Raw genomic sequence first — 18,916 nt, 5'->3', positions numbered from 1 at the left:
GAGAACATGCCCAGCCTGCCATGCCCTGGCTGAGCACTGAACCACGGTACTCAGGCCAATCACAACGCTGCTGCACTGCAGCATTGTGATTGGTCAGGGGAATTGGGAGCCTGGGTGCTTCCTGGTTCATCAACCTGAAGAGGACGAGAACGGAGGACAGCGGCCACCAGCAAGGCAAGTGTTTTTTGTTTTCCTTGCCTCTTTTCTCGTTAACGCCCAACCCCCCTCCTTCCCCACCACCACTACTGCCCGGTAGCAGCTGCTAGTATTCTGAATTCTAAATTATTATTTTACCATTCCAAGATGCCATCACATTTTATAATCACTTGGCGAGAGGCCTGGCAGGACTGAAGCATGAGCGCTGACAAATGCTTCTGTTTAATGTATGCTATACAAAAGAACACACGTCTTTTTTTAGGTCACGCATACAGAAAGCTTGTAGTTGTATGTTTGTAAGCTACTAGCTGTACGTTTGCAAAAGATCTCTAGTGGCCCATACCAAAAACTTACAATGGGTTTAGTGCCCGCCCATAGTTTAATATTGTTTGCCTTTACTGCTACTTTTATTGCTTACTTCTAATTCAACGGCTTGCCTTCCTCTTTTTATTTGTATCTCTCCCACATCCTTCCCCTGCTCACATTTATGCCACTACCTTTTATTTTGGCACTCCATGAGCGTGCACGTTTTTTCCAGCTGTCTTACTCGTATGCTGCGTCCCAACCCCACAAATACAGGCCCAAACGTTGCTTAGTGTTGCTCCCTCCCACACCCCCAAATGCTCTCTCACTTGTGTGCTGCCGTTCCTTTTCAATACTCACCCCATGCGCTTCATAGTCTTCTCTTCTTCCCATATAAAAACTTTATAAAAAAATGGAATCCCTACCCCTGCCCCATGGCGTATAGCTTGTCTATTGGACTCTATATTGGTTTCGCCCACCTGCTCCTTCTTTGCTTCCCCATGCATTTCAGTACAAAAAATACTTCTTAAAAATATTTTTTGCATTTGCTGCTGGTCACTCGTCCTTCAAAAATGTGCTTTTGTGCAATTAAAAATGCCTTTTTTCAAATTATGGCTCCAAATTGCCATCTTGGATTGGTAAATAAAAATATAAATAAAATGGCATCAGCATCATTCAGTAGGATTGCACATGCGTGGTGACGCATGAACACTCCTACTATAGGACATGGTCACATGACATGACGCGTACATGCTAAAGTAATTATGTCTTTTTTCTTTTCATGTACAGCCTTCGCAGAAATAATTTTGCTTAAAACACTGTGACAAAGTCAATAGGTCACAAAAGCTTTGCTAACGCTGGTTTCTGTGGCATCAATTTTTCAGAAGCGTGTGAGTTCACTCTCCAGTAAAGAAACAAGCAGACGAAGTTCAAAAACATTTGTGCAATATCAGGTGCTTACAAGTGTTAATATTTAACGTCTGTCAAGTACTTGTTTCTGTATTGATAAGACAAATGCTTAAAGTATCTATTTACTAGACATTTCATAAATCCTTGTGTTGATACTAGACAGGTTTCGTTTATTAAAATATAATTCCTGAGCACTGTCAAGTTCTTCGGTGTTATGCCACATCATAACGTGCTTCTGAATTGTACGTCACTCTCATCGCCATATCCAAAAAGCAAAAGGCAGTTGTGATCATATAGTCACCCAAAACAGATTGACAATTGATTTAATGCATTTTCTGCAAAAGGCATTCCTTTAAAATGTTTAGTGACAGGTAGTCATTGCAGTTAGAAATATGATTTGGTATTATCTTGAAGACAACCAATTCTCCAATACAGTTTACATCGCTTCCTTGTAAAGATCATCATGTTTGACTCACAAAACTTTCTTAACTGCTATAAGCTAGCATGTTTACATTACATTTAGCAAAACTCCTTTCAGCAACAAGCTGGATAAATATAGACACTTTCTTCTACGGTTTCGTCTTTTTTGTTATCCGCAGCTCTCCTCGCGATGCAATTTACTTTAATTAAAGAGTTCTGGAAGGGTAGGAACCCGGGCGGAAAAAGCCTCCGATTCCCTGTCGCTCTAGAGAGTCACACAGTGCTGAAGATGTTGGGGATTTTTTAAATCAATTCTTTGAGAGGCCAGGTCACAGATTTTTAGTCTGTAAAATTAAGATTAATTTATGTCATTTTATCTTCTGTGTCTTAAGGGGCATTTCATCTTGCAGCAAGAAATATTCTGGAAATGCAAAATTAAGAGCACTTTGTGCAGTTTTAGTATTCACGACAGCAGTTGATTTTATTCTCCGATTGCTCCAGAACATTGATCATCTCTTCAATGATGGCTTGCAGAGCCCGGCCCAGCTGCACCGCAGAGTAAGGTTTCCCTAATGGAGGCACATGCACGAATGCCGAACGGCCGTGGCTTTGATATAAGGATGTATAGTATGTAAAATCACACAGGTACCTAGAAAAAGAAGGAGGAGAAAAAGGATAAGTTGGCTATTTCAACATACGTAATCTTTAGCATTTAAGCTCCTTTAAAAATGTTGTTAAATAATGTGGACTAAGTTAGTTAGTTGTCTTGTATCGCTGGCTCTAGCAGCTCTGAAAGTGTCAAATAAGTGTGAATAAGTATAAGGTACTTGAGAGTTACTGTTATTTTCCTAATAAGGCCTTACAAATTCAAACTGAGTTATTTGTCCAAGACATATACAGAAACACTCAGACACAAATTCCACCATGCCTCCAAACCTTTTGCAAAGGCTGCAAAGAGGGGCGCATTTTACGGACTATATGCTCCTAAATTCACTTGGCGGTTAAGTTATTTGCTTAGACACCTTAAGGGCATAACTACATAAGTACATTTCCGATGCTCTATCAATAACCAAAAATGCTCCTACGACAGGCCCGCTGTTAAAACTAATTTCTGATTATTGCTTTTTTTGATCCAAGTGATCAGGTCAGATGGCCACTCTACCTTCAGAAGCTAATACAGTTTATGTAAGGTCTTATAAAGCGTAATTTCCAAACAAGAAATCAGTCTCTAGGATGTCTGGGAGCATATTTCAAATCCACCGCCAGCACAAATAATGACAAAAGTATCCCGCTACCCGGTGGGTTCGTTAACATTTAAGGAGTCTTTCGGTGAAAGAAGCACATAACAAACGGTGTTACTTAATAAGGCAGAAGAGACACCTCCCACCACTCTTCAGATATGCATTTCAATTGTCAATATTGGATTCACAAAGGTTCATGGTAACTGCAATAATATGGGTGTTTACGAGGTGCCTTGAATGATGCAATTTCAAGGGAGAGGATTATCAGAATCTAACCTTGCATATTAACATGACCCAGACCCAACAGGAAAGACCCTCCTGCACTAGCCAACTTGACCTCTTTCAGTCTCAAATAGTGAAAAAACAGTTTTAAATTAAAAAAGCATTAAGAATTCCTTCAATAAAAGCAGAAGAGTATTGTTCCCTTGCTCGACGAATGGAAAACAGCACATTCAAGAATTCTTCAGAGAAGTTGGAACAGTTTTCCACTTTATAAAGATAAAAGATAGGATACTATTTTATGTCTTTTCTTTTAAAAACACATCGTTCCAGTGGAGAATGAATCAAAAGTACTATTGGTTGATTGGATGTCACAAAAGACAGAAAATGTTGCCTCATATGGACAGATTTGCTTGTTTGAGTTCCTTTCAATTTGAAAATATTTTTTTCAAGCTTTCTAGCACGCTGCATATGCAGATTCTACTATTATGAATTAGGAGAGCAGGCCAACGATGGGAAGCTAGGATTGTGAGCAAATCATTTTCCCTCCCTACCAGTCTGAAAACAATTTGACATGATCCTGCCTCATACCTGCCAGCGTCTTTTGATATCGAAACGGCAACCTCTGGTTCAGAAGCTGTGATCCGTTTACAAACTGTTTCCAGGTCAAGGACGGAGTCTATGCATTCTGGTCCACCTTCCACACAACAGCGGGAGCCTGGGCAGAAATGACAGTTGTCCAAACCACTGTAGCCCACATTATGTCCACATTTTTCCAGAGTGACGGTTGTAGCCATGCTGGATACGCCTACATGAACGACCAACTATGAAGAAATAAGACATTGATTATGCAAAGCTAACAATTGCTAAACATGTGATATTATAGGTGGAATTCAGAGCAGTAACTGTGACAAGCATTGCTGTAAATGGACTACTCAATGGAACTCATACCTATAGTGTGTGGCTATCAAGTATGAAAAGAACTGCAGGTTTGACTCAAATTAGCAGTGCCAAGTTGCTTCTCACCTTTATAATAGCTATACTGAACTGCAAACCCACATGATCATCAGCACGGTGGAACATTGTCATGGCATCCCCAATAAGGACCTGTTGATACTTTATTCAAAGCAAGAAGAGGGAAGGCAGGAAAAGCATGCACGACTCACCGATACATCCCAGTCAGAAGTTCCGAGTTCATATACAGGTTCTTACCTTCACTCAGTTTCTTTACAAATTCCAACCAGGACTAACAAAGCTATTAAGCATTATCACGTTACATTTATATTGTTATTGTTGCTCAGTACTTGTATATAACACCATCTGCCTTTAGTATGGCATCGCTGCATCTTATCCAGCGACCACCATTCCGAAAAGATCCTAAGCTTCCCAAGCAAGAAAGCAGTAGGCGTAGGTGACAGCGCAAACCAGACTGAAACTTCGGGGGGAAGAGGTTTACAATAGCCCCTGCTCAAGCTGGGGGTCTGCAGTACTGAGTGTACTTAGCCTAGTGCTTGCATAAGGCCAGCAGTGTAGCGCTTGATGACAGTCAGCTTACGGAAGACTAAGATGGAATAAGCTTGTCTGGAATACAACAAGGAATATTTTATCTAAGGTATTACGAGCAAGGAAGCCTTAAAAAAGAAAAACATTTAAGATGGAAAAGGATTAAAATATTTCTGAAATATAGTTCAATCAGGAAGGCAAGTCTGTCTTCCAGAGATGAAAAAGCAACTAGGCGAATTTATGATACATTTGGTGAATTCAAAGTAGAATTTTGAAGCTCATCAAAGTTCGTATTGTATGGGGATGTGTCAGCAACAGAGCCACGGGCGCTGAGAAAAACGGGCACATAGAGATACACAAGGTGAAAACACAGCCACAGGTATTAACTACACATATGAGAATCTTCTTTCAAGGGGTCTACCTTAAATGAAAGAAGAAAAAGGACAAGCTTCCTCAGTTTATGACAGGCAAGCTCCAACGCATGCACACGTTTCCACAAAAAAGTAAATAAAGGGCCACTGCAACCAACCAGGAAACAGCACACCATAGGAGAGCAAGAAGAAGCAATCACACAAGATCTCCATAGCCTCACCCACTAACTCAAGCCAAAGTCAGATGCCAATTACCCACCCATGATGGGTAAGGGTCGGCATACCGTTATCAGAGTACACACTACAAAAACAGCCTCTTGTATGCACACGCACTATCACAACAAAACATGCTTTACAGACAAAATGCCATGATGGCCAGGGCACTGGAAATTCCAGTCTACATTAGTATGGGGGTTATTCGAGTCCCCACACACCTGCACATAATTACATCAAACAAACACATTTCTGATAGATACTTTTAACCATTGATTCCTCAGGCTATGAATAATTCCCAGGCATGTTGGGATTGTTAGAGTCTAGGGCAATTCACTTTGGTGTTAAAGGCCTTTTTGCCCACCATCAAAGGAAGGCTGGTGTAGGTGCTGACGGACAACACGACGGCCACGTCGCTCTGAAACAAGCCGGCGTGGTGAGGTCCAGACCCTTGTGCCATTTGCGCTTGCGCCTCTGGAAGTGGCTGGACTGCCATGTTAATTCTCTTGTGGCAAACCAAATGGTAGGATCTTTAAACACCAGGGCTGCAGGCAACAAGCAGATTATGAATTGCAGTTGCACTCGGAGGTGGCACAGGTCATCTTCCAACAACAGGGAGAGCCCTGACTGGATCTTTTCACCAGTACAGAGAATGCACAGTATCAGCACTTTTACAAACTACAGTTTCCAAAACAGTAGTCCCTCTGAGAGGCCTTCTGTCTGGAGTGGATCTCGGGACGCCTGTGTGCCTTCCCGCCACTTCCTTTCCTGCCCAAAGTTTTGAAGATGATCAGGAATGACTGGGCCCAAGTCATCATAGTGACAACGGACTGGACCAGGAAAGCGTGGTACCTGGAACTCCAGGGCATGATCAGGTGCCCTCCAATCAAGCTGCTGCTTTGAGAAGATCTTCTGCTGCAGCAGCTAGGCTGTTTCATCCGAGCTTGCACACTTTGAGTCGCCATGATTGGAGATTGAGCGACAACAGCTGACCTCTTTTAACCTGCATTTGAGGTCGTTGATGTTATCTTGGAAGCAAGGCGGCCCGCCACTATATCAGTGTACGCTAGCTGTTAGAACTCATTTGTGGATTGGTCTGCACCCAACAAATTGACCCTTTACAGAAACAGTTGTCTGAAGTTGTATTGTTTGTTCTGTCCCCATCCTGGCAAGGGCTTACCTTGAGCACTGTTAAGGGCTACTTATTGGCTCTTTCAGCCTTCTTGCGGTAGCCAGATCAGCCTTTGGTATTTAAATCATCAGTTGTGATGAGGTTTTTGTAAGGTCTGCAACATATGTTTCCACTGAATCCCTTTGTGATGCCTCTTGAGGACATGAACTTAGTCCTCAAGCTCTTGATATGTACCCCATCTGAGCCATTGCAAAGTTGTGTCTCAAGTCCTCTTACCTTAAAGACCGTCTTTCTCCTTGCCAAAACATCGAGTAGACGTGTGAGCGAACTTCAGGCTTTCTGTGTAAATCAACCTATTACCAGCTTCTTCCTGAGAAGTTGGTTTTGCGGCCCCTAGCTTACTTTCTATCAAAAGTGGTTATTCCCTCTCATGTCGGTCGGGCCATCGCCCTGCTGGAATTTTTTGCTCTGTCTCACCCCTATATGGAGGAAGAGAGACTCCAACAGTTGGACCCTAAAAGAGCATTTAGTTTCTATATCGATTGTACATGGGAATATCACGTGGATGATTGGCTCATTGTAGGGTTTTTTTCCAGAGCAAAGTTCTTTTCAGCGAATGGGGAGAACCTTTGGTCACTCTTTTCACCACCGCCTGAATGGGCAATGTTAGCAATTTCCCATGTTTGAGGTCCGGCCTAGAAACTCAAATGCTCCAACAAATTCCTGGCAGCTTAAACTTTCGTGTTAAAGTATGCAGAAGATTAGGAACCCGTTGACATCCTGAGGGAGCTCAGGGTACTAAAGTGCAATGTGAGGGCGGGTATTACTTTAAAATATCATATGATTACATATTGATTTTTAAATAGTTTTGGGGAATGGGCATGCAATCCCATGTTACGGTTGTCTTTGGAGCCTATCTGCTTCTGGAACAATGTGGCAGGTGACTTCTTAGTAACAAATGCATCATTTACCGGAATTTACTTGTTGGGTTCATGGGGAAGACCACAAACTCTCCCTTTTGTAGTAGTCTTGGAGTCCCATACACTTTTTGTGTCACTATTGTATCCCTTGGTCAAAATTCAGATTGTATTGTTGGGCCTCTGAAGAACCAATCTGTTCAAAGAGAACATTGCTAATTCACTTGTGCATTTGGATTATGCTTGGAGGGAAAAGTGGAGCGGTCTCATTTGTCGTCTACCGTGGATGATTTGATCGGCTGAGTTTCCCAGTAAACTCTAAGCACTCATTGTAGTAGGTCCGGATGAACCTTAGTGAGCAGGGCAGTTAATAAGACATTTCCATTTTGCAGCTTTCCTTATAATGACTATGCTAAAGTTTCTGATAAAGGGGGTAGTTTTAACACCGTGTTACAATTTCTATTCTACCCACAAGGGATTTCTGAAATACTGCTTGCTACACAGACATCATTGTGAATACGGTCTTCATTGTGAAAATTCAAAAGAATAAGCTGTATTTGCATGAACTCAAGTCTAGCACAGCAACATTTGAAAAGTGTTTTGTGATTGGGTTTCTTCAGACTGACCGGAGTTGCGGTTGTGTAGTGAATCAGTGGGATAATCTACGCACCCAGAGTGAAATGAATGAGCAAATCATTGCCCTGCAATGATGGATCCCCACAGACCTCTGGTTTATTCAGGTTACCACAACTGAGTTGGTACCTCCACTACAACTATCCGGAAGATAAAGATCACTTACTTTGGTGGGGACATTAGTTGGAGCAAACACTAGGGGAGAGCAACAGCAGAGGCAAAGGAAAGGACATTTTGCCTACCTGCTACTGTGGTGAATGTGAAAGGTGCCCGCCTTCTCAGACAGGGGATTATAAGTGTTACTCCGTTTTAAAGACTCAAATGTTCAGTAGGAAAGCATTACAAGGGTCACAACAAGATTTTGGAAGAAGGCCTGTGAGGAAAAGCAAACTTATTGCAAGTAAATATGACACATTTGATTGGATAAACAGGGGTACCCTGTAGCACACGGGAGGACCTAAAATACTACAAACAGCAGAGGTATAAATGCAAATGTACACAAAATAAAACTCTGGGATGCTCTCATTGTATTGACAAAATCCCATAATGATATTAATTGGAGGTTTAGATGGGCTGGTTTTTTCACCTCTGCGCCTACTTTACATACTGTTAATGTATGTATGTATGTATACATGTATTTATGTATTTATTGGTATTCAAACCTAGCTAGGAAGACAAAGAGTGCTTTACCTTACTTTTAATTCATCATTTTGGTAAAACGACTAAAACATCCAACCTCGATAATAACAAAAAATGTGATTTGTCTCTGGATTCACAGAGACCGAAACTGTAAATTCTGCTTTTGACTCTCCATTTACACATTTCTCATACAAAAAGCTCAAACAAGAAAAGTCCATAATAAAACCCTCTATTCAAAGACAATAACATTCTCGGATAAACAGCAACAGTTAAAGGAACTTGCTTGGAATCCTGCTACTCACTTGTGGCGTGTGCTTCTTCCACAGAGCTGGAATCATCCTCTGCACAGCTTGGTATTCAACTGGAACCTCATACACATAGAGGTCAACAGAGTCACCCAGACCCAGTTTCTCCAGCTCCTAAAGTGAGGAAATAGTAGTTTTAACTCCGGTAGTTATCAAGTCTTTTTCCATGATGCCTCCATCTTCTTTAAGGGATCACAGCATAATACAAGAATTAAACATCACCAATTCAATCCATTGAGGTGAGGCCAAATAAGCGAAGTGATTTCTGGTTTTGCACGAAAACACAAAACTTAAGGCAGACCCTCATCAAGCAATATAGTATTCCATTGTTACTGCCTTTATGGCTCATAGATCTGACATAAAATACATAGAAATCCTTAGAACACCTAGCAAGCAGTGAATAGGTTAAAGTCTCATTATACTACTTCTCAAAGATTTTAAGAGGATTTCTAGACTTGAAGATTCTAACCAAATGAAAGGATATAAAAGCATTAGCCACTGCCTGGAGAAAGGCAAATATAGTGGAAACAGTTGTGAGCTTTCTACCACATAACAGGGTGGGAAATGTTTACATGTATGTTCATTCAGAGTACAGCCAGGCTGTACAAATTATGTCCACTGACTGCATCTTTTCTCTATAAAATAATAATAACTGGTTCAGAGTGCATCTACCTGTTGAAGGCAAAAGGGAACAACATCCATACAGTCTAGGTCATTGCCAGTTTGTCCAAGTAGTGAACAAAGCCTGTACAACCTTTACCAGTTGCTCTGGCCTACCAGGCAAGACTCTAGGCGTATCTTGGTTCAACAGAAGGCAGGGTTGTCTGTCCAGTCAGAATCTAAAGTAATGTCCCTTGGCACACCAGGTAAGAATCAAAGCTATGACGTGAAAGCAGTACTAATATTTGGGTTATAAAGTTGTAGTTTTCACAACTCTTAACTAAGAAAGACAATTATAAAAATTTCAAAAAAAGCTAGTGTGTAGATTGCTTTAGATCCAGATTACCTGAAGTATCCAATTCACACTTACATTACCATCACCTTATTCAGGCTGAGTGGTAAGAGATCAGCAAGCATACCTGGAGGCAATTCTTAGTTATAGACCCGTGCAATTACTCCAAATGGAAGGATTTAAGTGGACAGCAAAAAGAAAGACAGAAGTTCAAATACCACCCAAAGTCTGAAGCATGCCTTACACACGCATTTTCATATCATACCCTGTTCTTTTCAAAAGTAATAGTAATTAATTTACCTGAACTGCGATCCAGCTGGCATTAACTGCATGTTCCCCGAATGGACCAAATCCTGAAATTACAGAAATGTCAACTATTGTGAACCTTCTTTTTCTCTCCATATCAGTTTACTTCTGTTCCTTGATTTTTTTAATGGTTTTGCAGATAAACAGCAGAAACATGGCAATTCAAGGTATTCATTTTACATAGAATTTCAGTTGCTGGCTGAGATAGTTCTTACTTTGAAACAGCAGTCCAACTGACAGGCAGTAGACACACTGCTTACTCCACTGTTTATCCCAGCAATCTCCCAAATGTCCATATTGGCTGATAGTTCATAGTGAGGATAACCTGCCTGAAAGCGGTGCAAGAGCCGAGACACAGTCCAGCTAGCTAACCCTGCTCACTACACAAATCAGTTTTCCGTTTAGGTTGGGTCACTGATACAGGCGAGGGAGTTTTCACACTTTCTTCTACCTGTGCCCACATAATAGGGAGGCGTGTGGGTTGGTATGTAGCGAAGACACTGTTGGAGTGGCATTGAGTGGAGTCACTTAGAGTAGAGTGAACTGGTGTAGAGTGCAGTGGCGTACAGTGACAGAGTTCAGTAGCATACAATGCAGCATTCCAGAATCCAGAGGCATAGATTAGAATGTTGCATGGGAGAGTGCAGTGCTCATAGTAGAGCTGCATAGAGTGCAGTTGTACAGAGTAGAGTGGAGTGGCGTAGAGTGGTGCAGAGTAGAATATAGTGCTATAGAGTGTAGTGGTGTATAGTGGAGTGCTGTAGAGCGCAGTGGTGTAGAGTGGACTGATGCAGAATACAGTGGCGGAGAGTTCAGTGGGTAGAGTATCGTGGAGTGCAGTGGTGCAAAGTGGTATAGAGTGCAATGGTGTCAAGTAGAGTGCCGTACAGTGGATTGGGGCAGAGTGCAGAGGCGTAGAGTTGAGTGTTACAGATTAAAGTGCATTGGCCTAAAGTGTACTGGCATAGAGTGCAGTGGCATAGTAGAGTGCAGTGTTGAAGAGTGGCATAGAGTGGAGTTGTGCAGAGTACATTCGGAGTAGACTGGAGTGGTGTAGAGTAGCGTAGAGTACACTGGCATAGAGTAGAGAGCCATAAAGTGAAGTGGCATTGAAAGCAGTGGAACAGAGTGGAGTAGAATGCAGTGAGGGAAAGTGGAGTAAACTAGAGTCAATCAATCAATCAATCAATCAAAGGCATTTATAAAGCGCACTACTCACCCGGAGGGTCTCAAGGCGCTGGGGGGGGGGGGGGTCCGCTACTGCTCGAACAGCCAGGTCTTGAGATTCTTCCTGAAGGAGAGGTGGTCTTGGGTCAGGCGTAGTTCGGTGGGGAGGGCGTTCCAAGTCTTGGCGGCCAGGTGGGAGAAGGATCTACCTCCTGTAGTCGCTCTGTGGATGCGGGGGACGGCTGCGAGGGCGAGACTGGTCGAGCGGAGGTGGCGTTTGGGAGCGTAGAAGTTGAGGCGGCTGTTGAGGTAGGTCGGGCCTTGGTTGTGTAGGGCTTTGTGTGCGTGGGTGAGGAGCCGGAAGGTGATTCTTTTGTTGATCGGGAGCCAGTGCAGGTCTCTCAGGTGTCTGGAGATGTGAGTTCGTCTGGGGACGTCGAGGATGAGTCTCGCCGAGGCGTTCTGGATCCGCTGGAGTCTCTTCTGGAGCTTGGCGGTGGTACCGGCGTAGAGGGCGTTGCCGTAGTCCAGTCGACTGGTGACGAGGGCCTGGGTGACTGTTTTCCTGGTCTCGGTGGGGATCCACCGGAAGATCTTACGTAGCATGCGCAGGATGTTGAAACAGGACGAGGAGACGGCGTTGACTTGTCTGGTCATGGAGAGGGAGGAGTCCAGGATGAAGCCCAGGTTGCGTGCGTGGTCTGTCGGTTTGGGTGCGTTGCCCAGGGCAGGGGGCCACCAGGAGTCGTCCCAGGCGGAGGGTGAGGAGCCCAGGATGAGGACTTCCGTCTTGTCTGTGTTCAGTTTCAGGCGGCTGGTCGTCATCCACTCGGCCACGTTTTTCATCCCTTCGTGTAGGTTGGCTCTGGCGGTGGCAGGGTCGTTGGTCAGGGAGAGGATCAGCTGGGTGTCATCGGCGTAGGAGATGATGTTCAGGTTGTGTTGGCGTGCGATGGCCGCAAGGGGGCTCATGTAGACATTGAAGAGGGTGGGGCTGAGCGAGGAGCCCTGAGGGACGCCGCAGGTGACTTCCGTGGCTTCTGATCTGAACGGGGGCAGGCGGACTCTCTGTGTCCTTCCGGTGAGGAAGGAGATGATCCATTCCAGGCCCGGAAGCCTGACTGGGAAGGGTCGAGGGAACCAGTCGTCTCGAGGAAGGCTGCCAGTTGCTTGTTGATGGTCTTCTCGATGACTTTGGCTGGAAACGGGAGGAGCGAGATGGGGCGGTAGTTCTTGAGTTCGGTGGGGTCCGCCGTTGATTTCTTTAGTAGAGCGCTGAGTTCGGCGTGCTTCCAGCTCTCAGGGAAGGTGGCGGTGTTGAGGGAGGAGTAGAGCAGAGTGGCAAAGACTGGAGTATGCATGGTGTGGTAGAATGCAAGGGGAGTTGGTGTGAAAAGGCTTTGCCCTTGAGAGGGACGAACTCACCCTGAACATCCTAAAACAAATAAAGCTGGCTAATAGAATACCACAAAATGAGAGTTACAAACTAAAACGTCAATGATAAGCAATGGTGGAATGCATTCCCAAGGAAGCTTTCTGAATGTTCCCAAGAGGTCTCTCGCAAACCAGACAGCTGTGCTGTCTGGCAGGTTTTGACCAAAAAAGGGGAATTCCAGGCATTTTTATTATGTAAAGTAGAAAATGTAAATCTTTGTGACTCTTACAGACTGCAGGACAAGCTGATAATCTGCACACATGCATAATGAATGTAATCTGTATGACCCCCTGCATGATATTGTCCGCAACCATAGAAGATTTTTTTTTTTTAAATATCGGGCCTCAAAAATGGCCATAAGAAGTATAGCTTTTATTCAAAGAACAGCATATTTTTCAGAACAAACCAAACGCTGGTGCACCACGTTCTGCTCATTGTGCAAATGGTCAATGTCCACTGCACAGATGATCTTTTGTAATGAGTAACCACTGCTATCATACAACGTTAGTCTGATATCTACTGTAACAAAGCCTTCTCGAAGAGAAAGGGGCTTGAAAAGAGGTTTAGTAATTCAAATGTAGCGCTTTCGGACAACAGGGTTTTCAATTTATTGCTAGGTAGAGGCTTACAAACTATAAAGGATTTGAACCAGAATCATTAGCACACATAAAAATGTGCACCTTGTGTAAAAATGTTATAGCCAAATAATTAGGAAAGACAGAAAATGTTCACAGCAGAACGTCAAAAGAAAAGAAAGTATTCATAGGCAATTGGCAAAATATGGCCAAAATAATACATTCTGGATGAAGGTTTTTTCCAGGTTTTACTTGAATGCTTCTCTTTTTTATGGAGCCAGGATTTATAAATACTGCAATTCTGCCAAAATAGGGTGTGTTACATGCAAGCCACAAAAGGGTGCCACAACGTGGTCGAAGGCGGTAGATGCAAGGAGGTGTGCAACATCAAGGGGAGATGGATTTTCTGTCTGCAAGCATCTCCTCACACTTTTGCAGTAGCGTAACTCAACACTACTCACATAAGGAGCTATTTCTTGCAGAGGCATTAGTAAAGCGTTTTGGGGACACCAAAAAACGACAGAAAAGTAATTAACAGGCAGAAATAAACTTTGTGATAGTAAACATACCCTCTCAAATGAGCCTTAAACCATCTTCCATGTAGCTTTTTAAGTTGCAATCCCTCTGTCCACTTTCTTCTTTGGAACTGCTAGAACTTTAGTTTTAACCAAGCAGTCGAAAGATAGGAGAAAACAAAAGAACCGGTTTGTGCAACTCACTTATCTAAAAAATATTTTGGTAATAAAACATTTTAACGTTTTGGGAAGGTTGGCATCCGCCATCATTTCTGACTACAAAATCCTCTCAGAGGCTCAATCAAAGTACCTCACCATTTCATTTCTAAAAGCCTAATTAGTAGATCTTAGACGTTTTATTGGTGGCCCAAAATATATTAAATTTGGTCCTTAAAAATATATTGATTTTTATCCTTGTCTTTTTCTTCAGAGGGCATGTTAACTGAATAAATTCGGACCCCCAAATTGTCTATTATGCAACCAAAATATCTATAAAATTCCATTATTAGTGAGTCAAATTCACTTTATTTGAACAGAAAAAGAACTATTATTAAAAACTTGAAAATGACCTATTATTGCAACAATATGTACTTCATTCGGAACTTAACAGGTAAGTTTTATATTTGTCCCTTTGAATGTGTACTTTTTCAAGCCCTTAAGGGCCCGTTATTTGGACTCCAATAAGATTTATCATCACCCTACAGTTGAAAACATAAATGACCAGTAGTTGGACTTCAATACACCTTTCTTCTGGACCTTAAAATGTACTTTGTCTAGCCCTGCGTGAATGTTATGAAGTCAAAGACCTCTAAAGCATCTTATTTACAGCCCAAAATGTCAATTATTTTGGCCAGAGCTTTCGTTTGACGACCCGGAAGCAAAAGAGACATGTTAGGGACACAAAGTGCACTTCATTTGGAAACTAAGCATGCTAAGCATGTATCCTTTGTAAAGTCCTTTGCACTTGTTTTTGTTTCTAACAAAGGAGTGGTGGAGACACGGACTCGAAGAGAGGACAAAGGGGCTGAGGGGCTGCGATCAGTCTGTTGCACACTCACCAGTCACCACCACGGCTTTCTTTTGGGCCTCCATGGCTACTGCCTCCCAGCCCCAGCCCCCAGCCCCCAGCCTGCCGCGGCAGCTGCTCCTCTTCCTGGCCACTCGCTGCCCCGGCCGCCCAGCTGAGCTCGCACTTCAGACAGTACAGTCCTAGGGAACAGCAACAAGGCAGCCGTCACTGAAGCAGGAAAGAAGGGACTGTTCCCGGAGAGACATCAACGGCGCCATCTTTGAGTGGTGCCAGTACACATAAACCTGGGTAAGAATCTCAATGAAACATCAGAAAGGGCAAAAATCTTTGCTAAACCTCATCATTTTTTAATTTGTAATACGAGACCAAAATATAAGAACTATTTTCCTCTGCGAAATTAAAGAACATTCTAAAAAACAAAAGGTAATTCATCAATGTCTGTACCCTTTCTGAATTTGCCGCAAGCATTTCAACTTACTTAAAAAAAAGAATCATATATAATTGACAAGTTTTCTGTTAAACTATAAAGGCTCAGTCTCGGTGCATTAGGAATGTGGCTGCATATCTTTGACCGCTTACTGCCAGAGTTTCTGAAACATTGAATTCTGTGCGAAATTAATAGCCATTTTGGAACGGGTTTTGGCAAGCCTATTCAGTCTCTCCAACTACTTTTGACCTCATAAACGGAGTCTCTCAGGTTTCACTTAGGTTAGGGACTATGATTTAAGTGATTCGTATGCTTGTTTTTTTTTTTTAACATGATAGAAACAACCTTGTTTGTTAACCATTTGTGTCCCTGTTTTCCATGTAAGTGGCAGGCGATGTTACTTGATAAACAAAATGGAGCAAATCCCACTCTATTCTCGTTTATCATTGGGCGTCTGTCTTCAATACACATTTTAGGTGTAAATTATTTTCATTATGTTTTTTCTGTTTTGATTGTTCATATGAAAGGACTATCCATGCTGGCTTATGGTACTTCTACTTTGATAATCCTCTTAAATGCACAACTTCACTTTCATGTTTTTTATACAGAAGGTTGAAAGGTGTTCATCTGACTCTAGTTGATTTATTTGTTGAGAGGAAGATACACTGTCAATAAATGCGGTCCATGGCAACAATTCTGTACAACAGTATACGTTTTTTAATGGGGTCCCAAATGAAGAAATTCCACTCCGCTTGCAGAGTTTTTCCCAGTGGTGCAACTAGGCCTCATGCCATGCCTGTCGGCGCCTGCATTTGCCACCTGCGGCAGCCAAATTTAAGGGCGGATGGGTTCTGGCGATTCCTGCCCTTGCTGCCCCTCGACGGCCGCATGTAAGAGCGGGCAGGGGGAGGCCACCCCCCTAAAACCCATGCTTCCTGGGGCGGACCGCCCCCACCTCTTCCTTGCTATGCCACTGGTGTTTCCCACCTTGCTCTCCGCGTAGTGTCCGGAGTTCTGCAGAGCAGAGTTTTTTCCTCGCTCGTGCTCGCCAACTTTAAGTTCAAGTTGGCGAGCAAGGAAAATCTTACTCCAGACCAACTCCCAGTGAGATTTCTCAATGCAGCCAGTCGAAGATGCCCGCTATTGCTCTTGTTGGGAAACCTTCCGTTCACGTTGAAGAAGCTGCTGCTTGTGTAGAACATCTACTCGAGCGGCAGTGAGAAGCAACACCCTTGTGCGCTGCGCACGGTGCTGTTCGTGCTGATTTTCCAGCACGGGACAAACATTCGGCACTAAAAATCAGCGCGAACGACGTGACTTAATGGACTCTGCCACTTGTGGACCTCAGTGTAGCGCGGCTGAGTTTTTCAGTCACTTTGTTGAGTTCCACGTAGCAGAACTCTGCGAACCCATCCCAGGCCTAGTGGCTACATCCTTTGAGTTTAAGCCATCTCTACTAATCTATGATGCAACAATGTAATGCCCAGGTAGTGACATCACTGGTAGTTACAATATCGGATGTGACATAAGGTGCTAATCGACTACCAACATCCTTGTGTTTAGTAGGGTTGTAGATGGGTTGTTTTAAGGGTTAAATTGCTCTGACTTATGCTTAATTTGTAAAAAAACAAATGCCAGGGGTCTCACCAGGAGTCCACTGCAGCTTGCACCACACATTTCCCCTGCCATGCTGCCAATGATAGTAACAACACTACTACTAACCATCACACACCTATAAGTATGACAGTTTAGACTATTACAGGCACCCAACGCTAGAGGCATGACTTGGGTGGCAGGTAAAAGTCATTTTAATGTATATTGAATTAATAATTAACTGTTGTTGTGGTAATCTCTATATTAGCCAAACAGTGCCACCTTGTAGCAGACTGCTATAAGCGCCGGTGTTGACAATTAAGTGCTTGTGCCGAGCACCAGAAATCACCAGCTCAAATTGTGCACTCTTCTGAACTTTCTATTTTCCAGATCCCTTTGCTCCATGTTTCACTAATTCTTAAAGGTTGGGGCTTTGGCTGTCCTTAGGCATCCAAATTTTCTGAACCAAAGCGTCAACCTTTTTTTTTTTTCTTTTTTTTTGTTTTTTTTTTTAAATTTTATTGAACAATAATTCGGTTACAAGCACGGGCCTACAACCACCAGGGCCGGCCGCTAGGTACAGAATGAAATATACATTTATCAAGGCTGCAGTCAGTTCCCGGGGCTCAGCCCCGTAGTGGCTCCGGATAGTTCTAAAGGAACAGGAGACTTAAGTCCAACAGACACAAAAACTAAAAGAAAAACAAAAGGCGAGGCATAAGGGCAAACAGTGCGGGTCAGGCTTCCTCCGGGGAACTCCAGGTCAGACCATTAAGCAGCAGGCAAAAGGAAGGAGTACCGGGAGGCTGGGGATGGGGGGGGGGGCCAAGGGAGATGAACGTCAATATGTAGTTATTCCAAAAGGTGCCAGGAACCGTCAAGGGTCAGGGGGACATGGCGATATCGGTGTCCACCAGGGGGGGCGTACAGATACCCCCGCGATACGCATTCCATTGCCCCCAGATTCTACCCCATGCCCCCGGCTTACCACGGGCCACATACACAGTCTTCTCCCTGAACATACACCAGTCCATATTCTCCTTCCATACTGACACGGTGGGCGGCCGCTGGGGGCCCAAAGCTGCGCTATATCTCTCTTGGCAATCATGTTCCCCAGGGCCGCCCACCGAGTCTGAGCCGCGCTGTAATCATTGGGCTCCCACACATTCAGGACACAGCGACGCACCTCCGGCAGCAGCACAACCCCAGTGACCTGTCCCATAACCGTATGGACCCGGCGCCAGTAGTCCGCCACCTCGCGGCACTCCCACAGGATATGGAGAAAGGTGGCGCTGAGCCCACAACCCCGCTTACAGAGCCCGTCGTCGGAAAATCCCATCGAGACCAAGCGAGGACCCGTCACATACACCCGGTGAAGAATCTTAAGCTGTACCAACCGGAGACGGGCTGGAATGGCGACCTCCTTGGGAGACGACAGTGCAGACTGCCAGTCCTCGTCGTCCAATTCCACCCCATCCCCCGTCCAAGCCTCCCGAAGGCGCACAAAGAGGTCAGCCCGATGATTGATCAGTTTTTTATAAATTAAAGAAATAGTACTGTCAGGGACATGTCCGTCAAGTATGCGGTCCTCGAGGGGCGAGGAAACCGGGATCTTGGTCCCCTCCACAAAGACCGAGAGCAGGGCGTGTCGAACCTGGGCATAGCGGAAGAACTCCCTGTCCGTAAGCTCGTACTCGGCCTGAAGCACCGCGAAAGTCTTAACCGCGCCCTTATGCCACAGGTCTCCCACTGTGCTGATACCAATCGTGTCCCACTGGTCAAACCCCTTCGTAGTCCAGAGGCTGCCCAGGCGATCGGAGGCAAACAAAGGAGTAGCACATGTTAGTCGCTCACTCCAGCCCGTGGCCGCAGTGGCAGCCCTCCAGGTCCGCACCGCAATCTTAGTAGGACCCGTAAGGGTCCGGCCAGCCGAGCGGGAGTAAAGTGCCCTGTTA

General features: G+C 44.1%; 1 protein-coding gene and 1 long non-coding RNA gene across 2 annotated transcripts in view; one reads left to right on the top strand and one right to left on the bottom strand.

The window, feature by feature from the left end:
- Window positions 1–1,512: 1,512 nt before the first annotated feature.
- On the bottom strand, window positions 1,513–15,122 carry PGPEP1 (pyroglutamyl-peptidase I). Its single transcript, XM_085636713.1, has 5 exons — window positions 14,970–15,122; window positions 10,214–10,266; window positions 8,959–9,075; window positions 3,840–4,072; window positions 1,513–2,437 (listed from the first exon to the last, which is right to left on the bottom strand). The coding sequence occupies exons 1-5, from the start codon at window positions 15,001–15,003 to the stop codon at window positions 2,245–2,247; spliced, it is 630 nt and encodes a 209-aa protein (XP_085492839.1). The 5' UTR covers window positions 15,004–15,122; the 3' UTR covers window positions 1,513–2,244.
- The window catches only part of LOC146772344 (uncharacterized), a 45,469-nt gene continuing 41,579 nt past the window's right edge, over window positions 15,027–18,916 (top strand). The window contains exon 1 of the long non-coding RNA XR_014971902.1: window positions 15,027–15,229. This is a non-coding gene — a long non-coding RNA (uncharacterized LOC146772344). The remainder of the gene's footprint in view (window positions 15,230–18,916) is intronic.

Source organism: Triturus cristatus, chromosome 12 (assembly GCF_964204655.1).
Source record: "Triturus cristatus chromosome 12, aTriCri1.1, whole genome shotgun sequence".
NCBI classification, from domain to species: Eukaryota; Metazoa; Chordata; class Amphibia; order Caudata; family Salamandridae; genus Triturus; species Triturus cristatus.
This window is presented reverse-complemented; position numbering and strand designations above follow the sequence as displayed.

Coding starts and splice junctions, on each gene's coding strand:
- PGPEP1 (XM_085636713.1), bottom strand. CDS start 15,003: ATGGAGGCCCAAAAGAAAGCCGTGGTGGTGACTG. Junction 9,076..10,213: donor CCAGCTGGATCGCAGTTCAG/GTAAATTAATTA, acceptor TCCTCACTTTAG/GAGCTGGAGAAACTGGGTCT. Junction 2,438..3,839: donor ATATCAAAAGACGCTGGCAG/GTATGAGGCAGG, acceptor TTCTTTTTCTAG/GTACCTGTGTGATTTTACAT.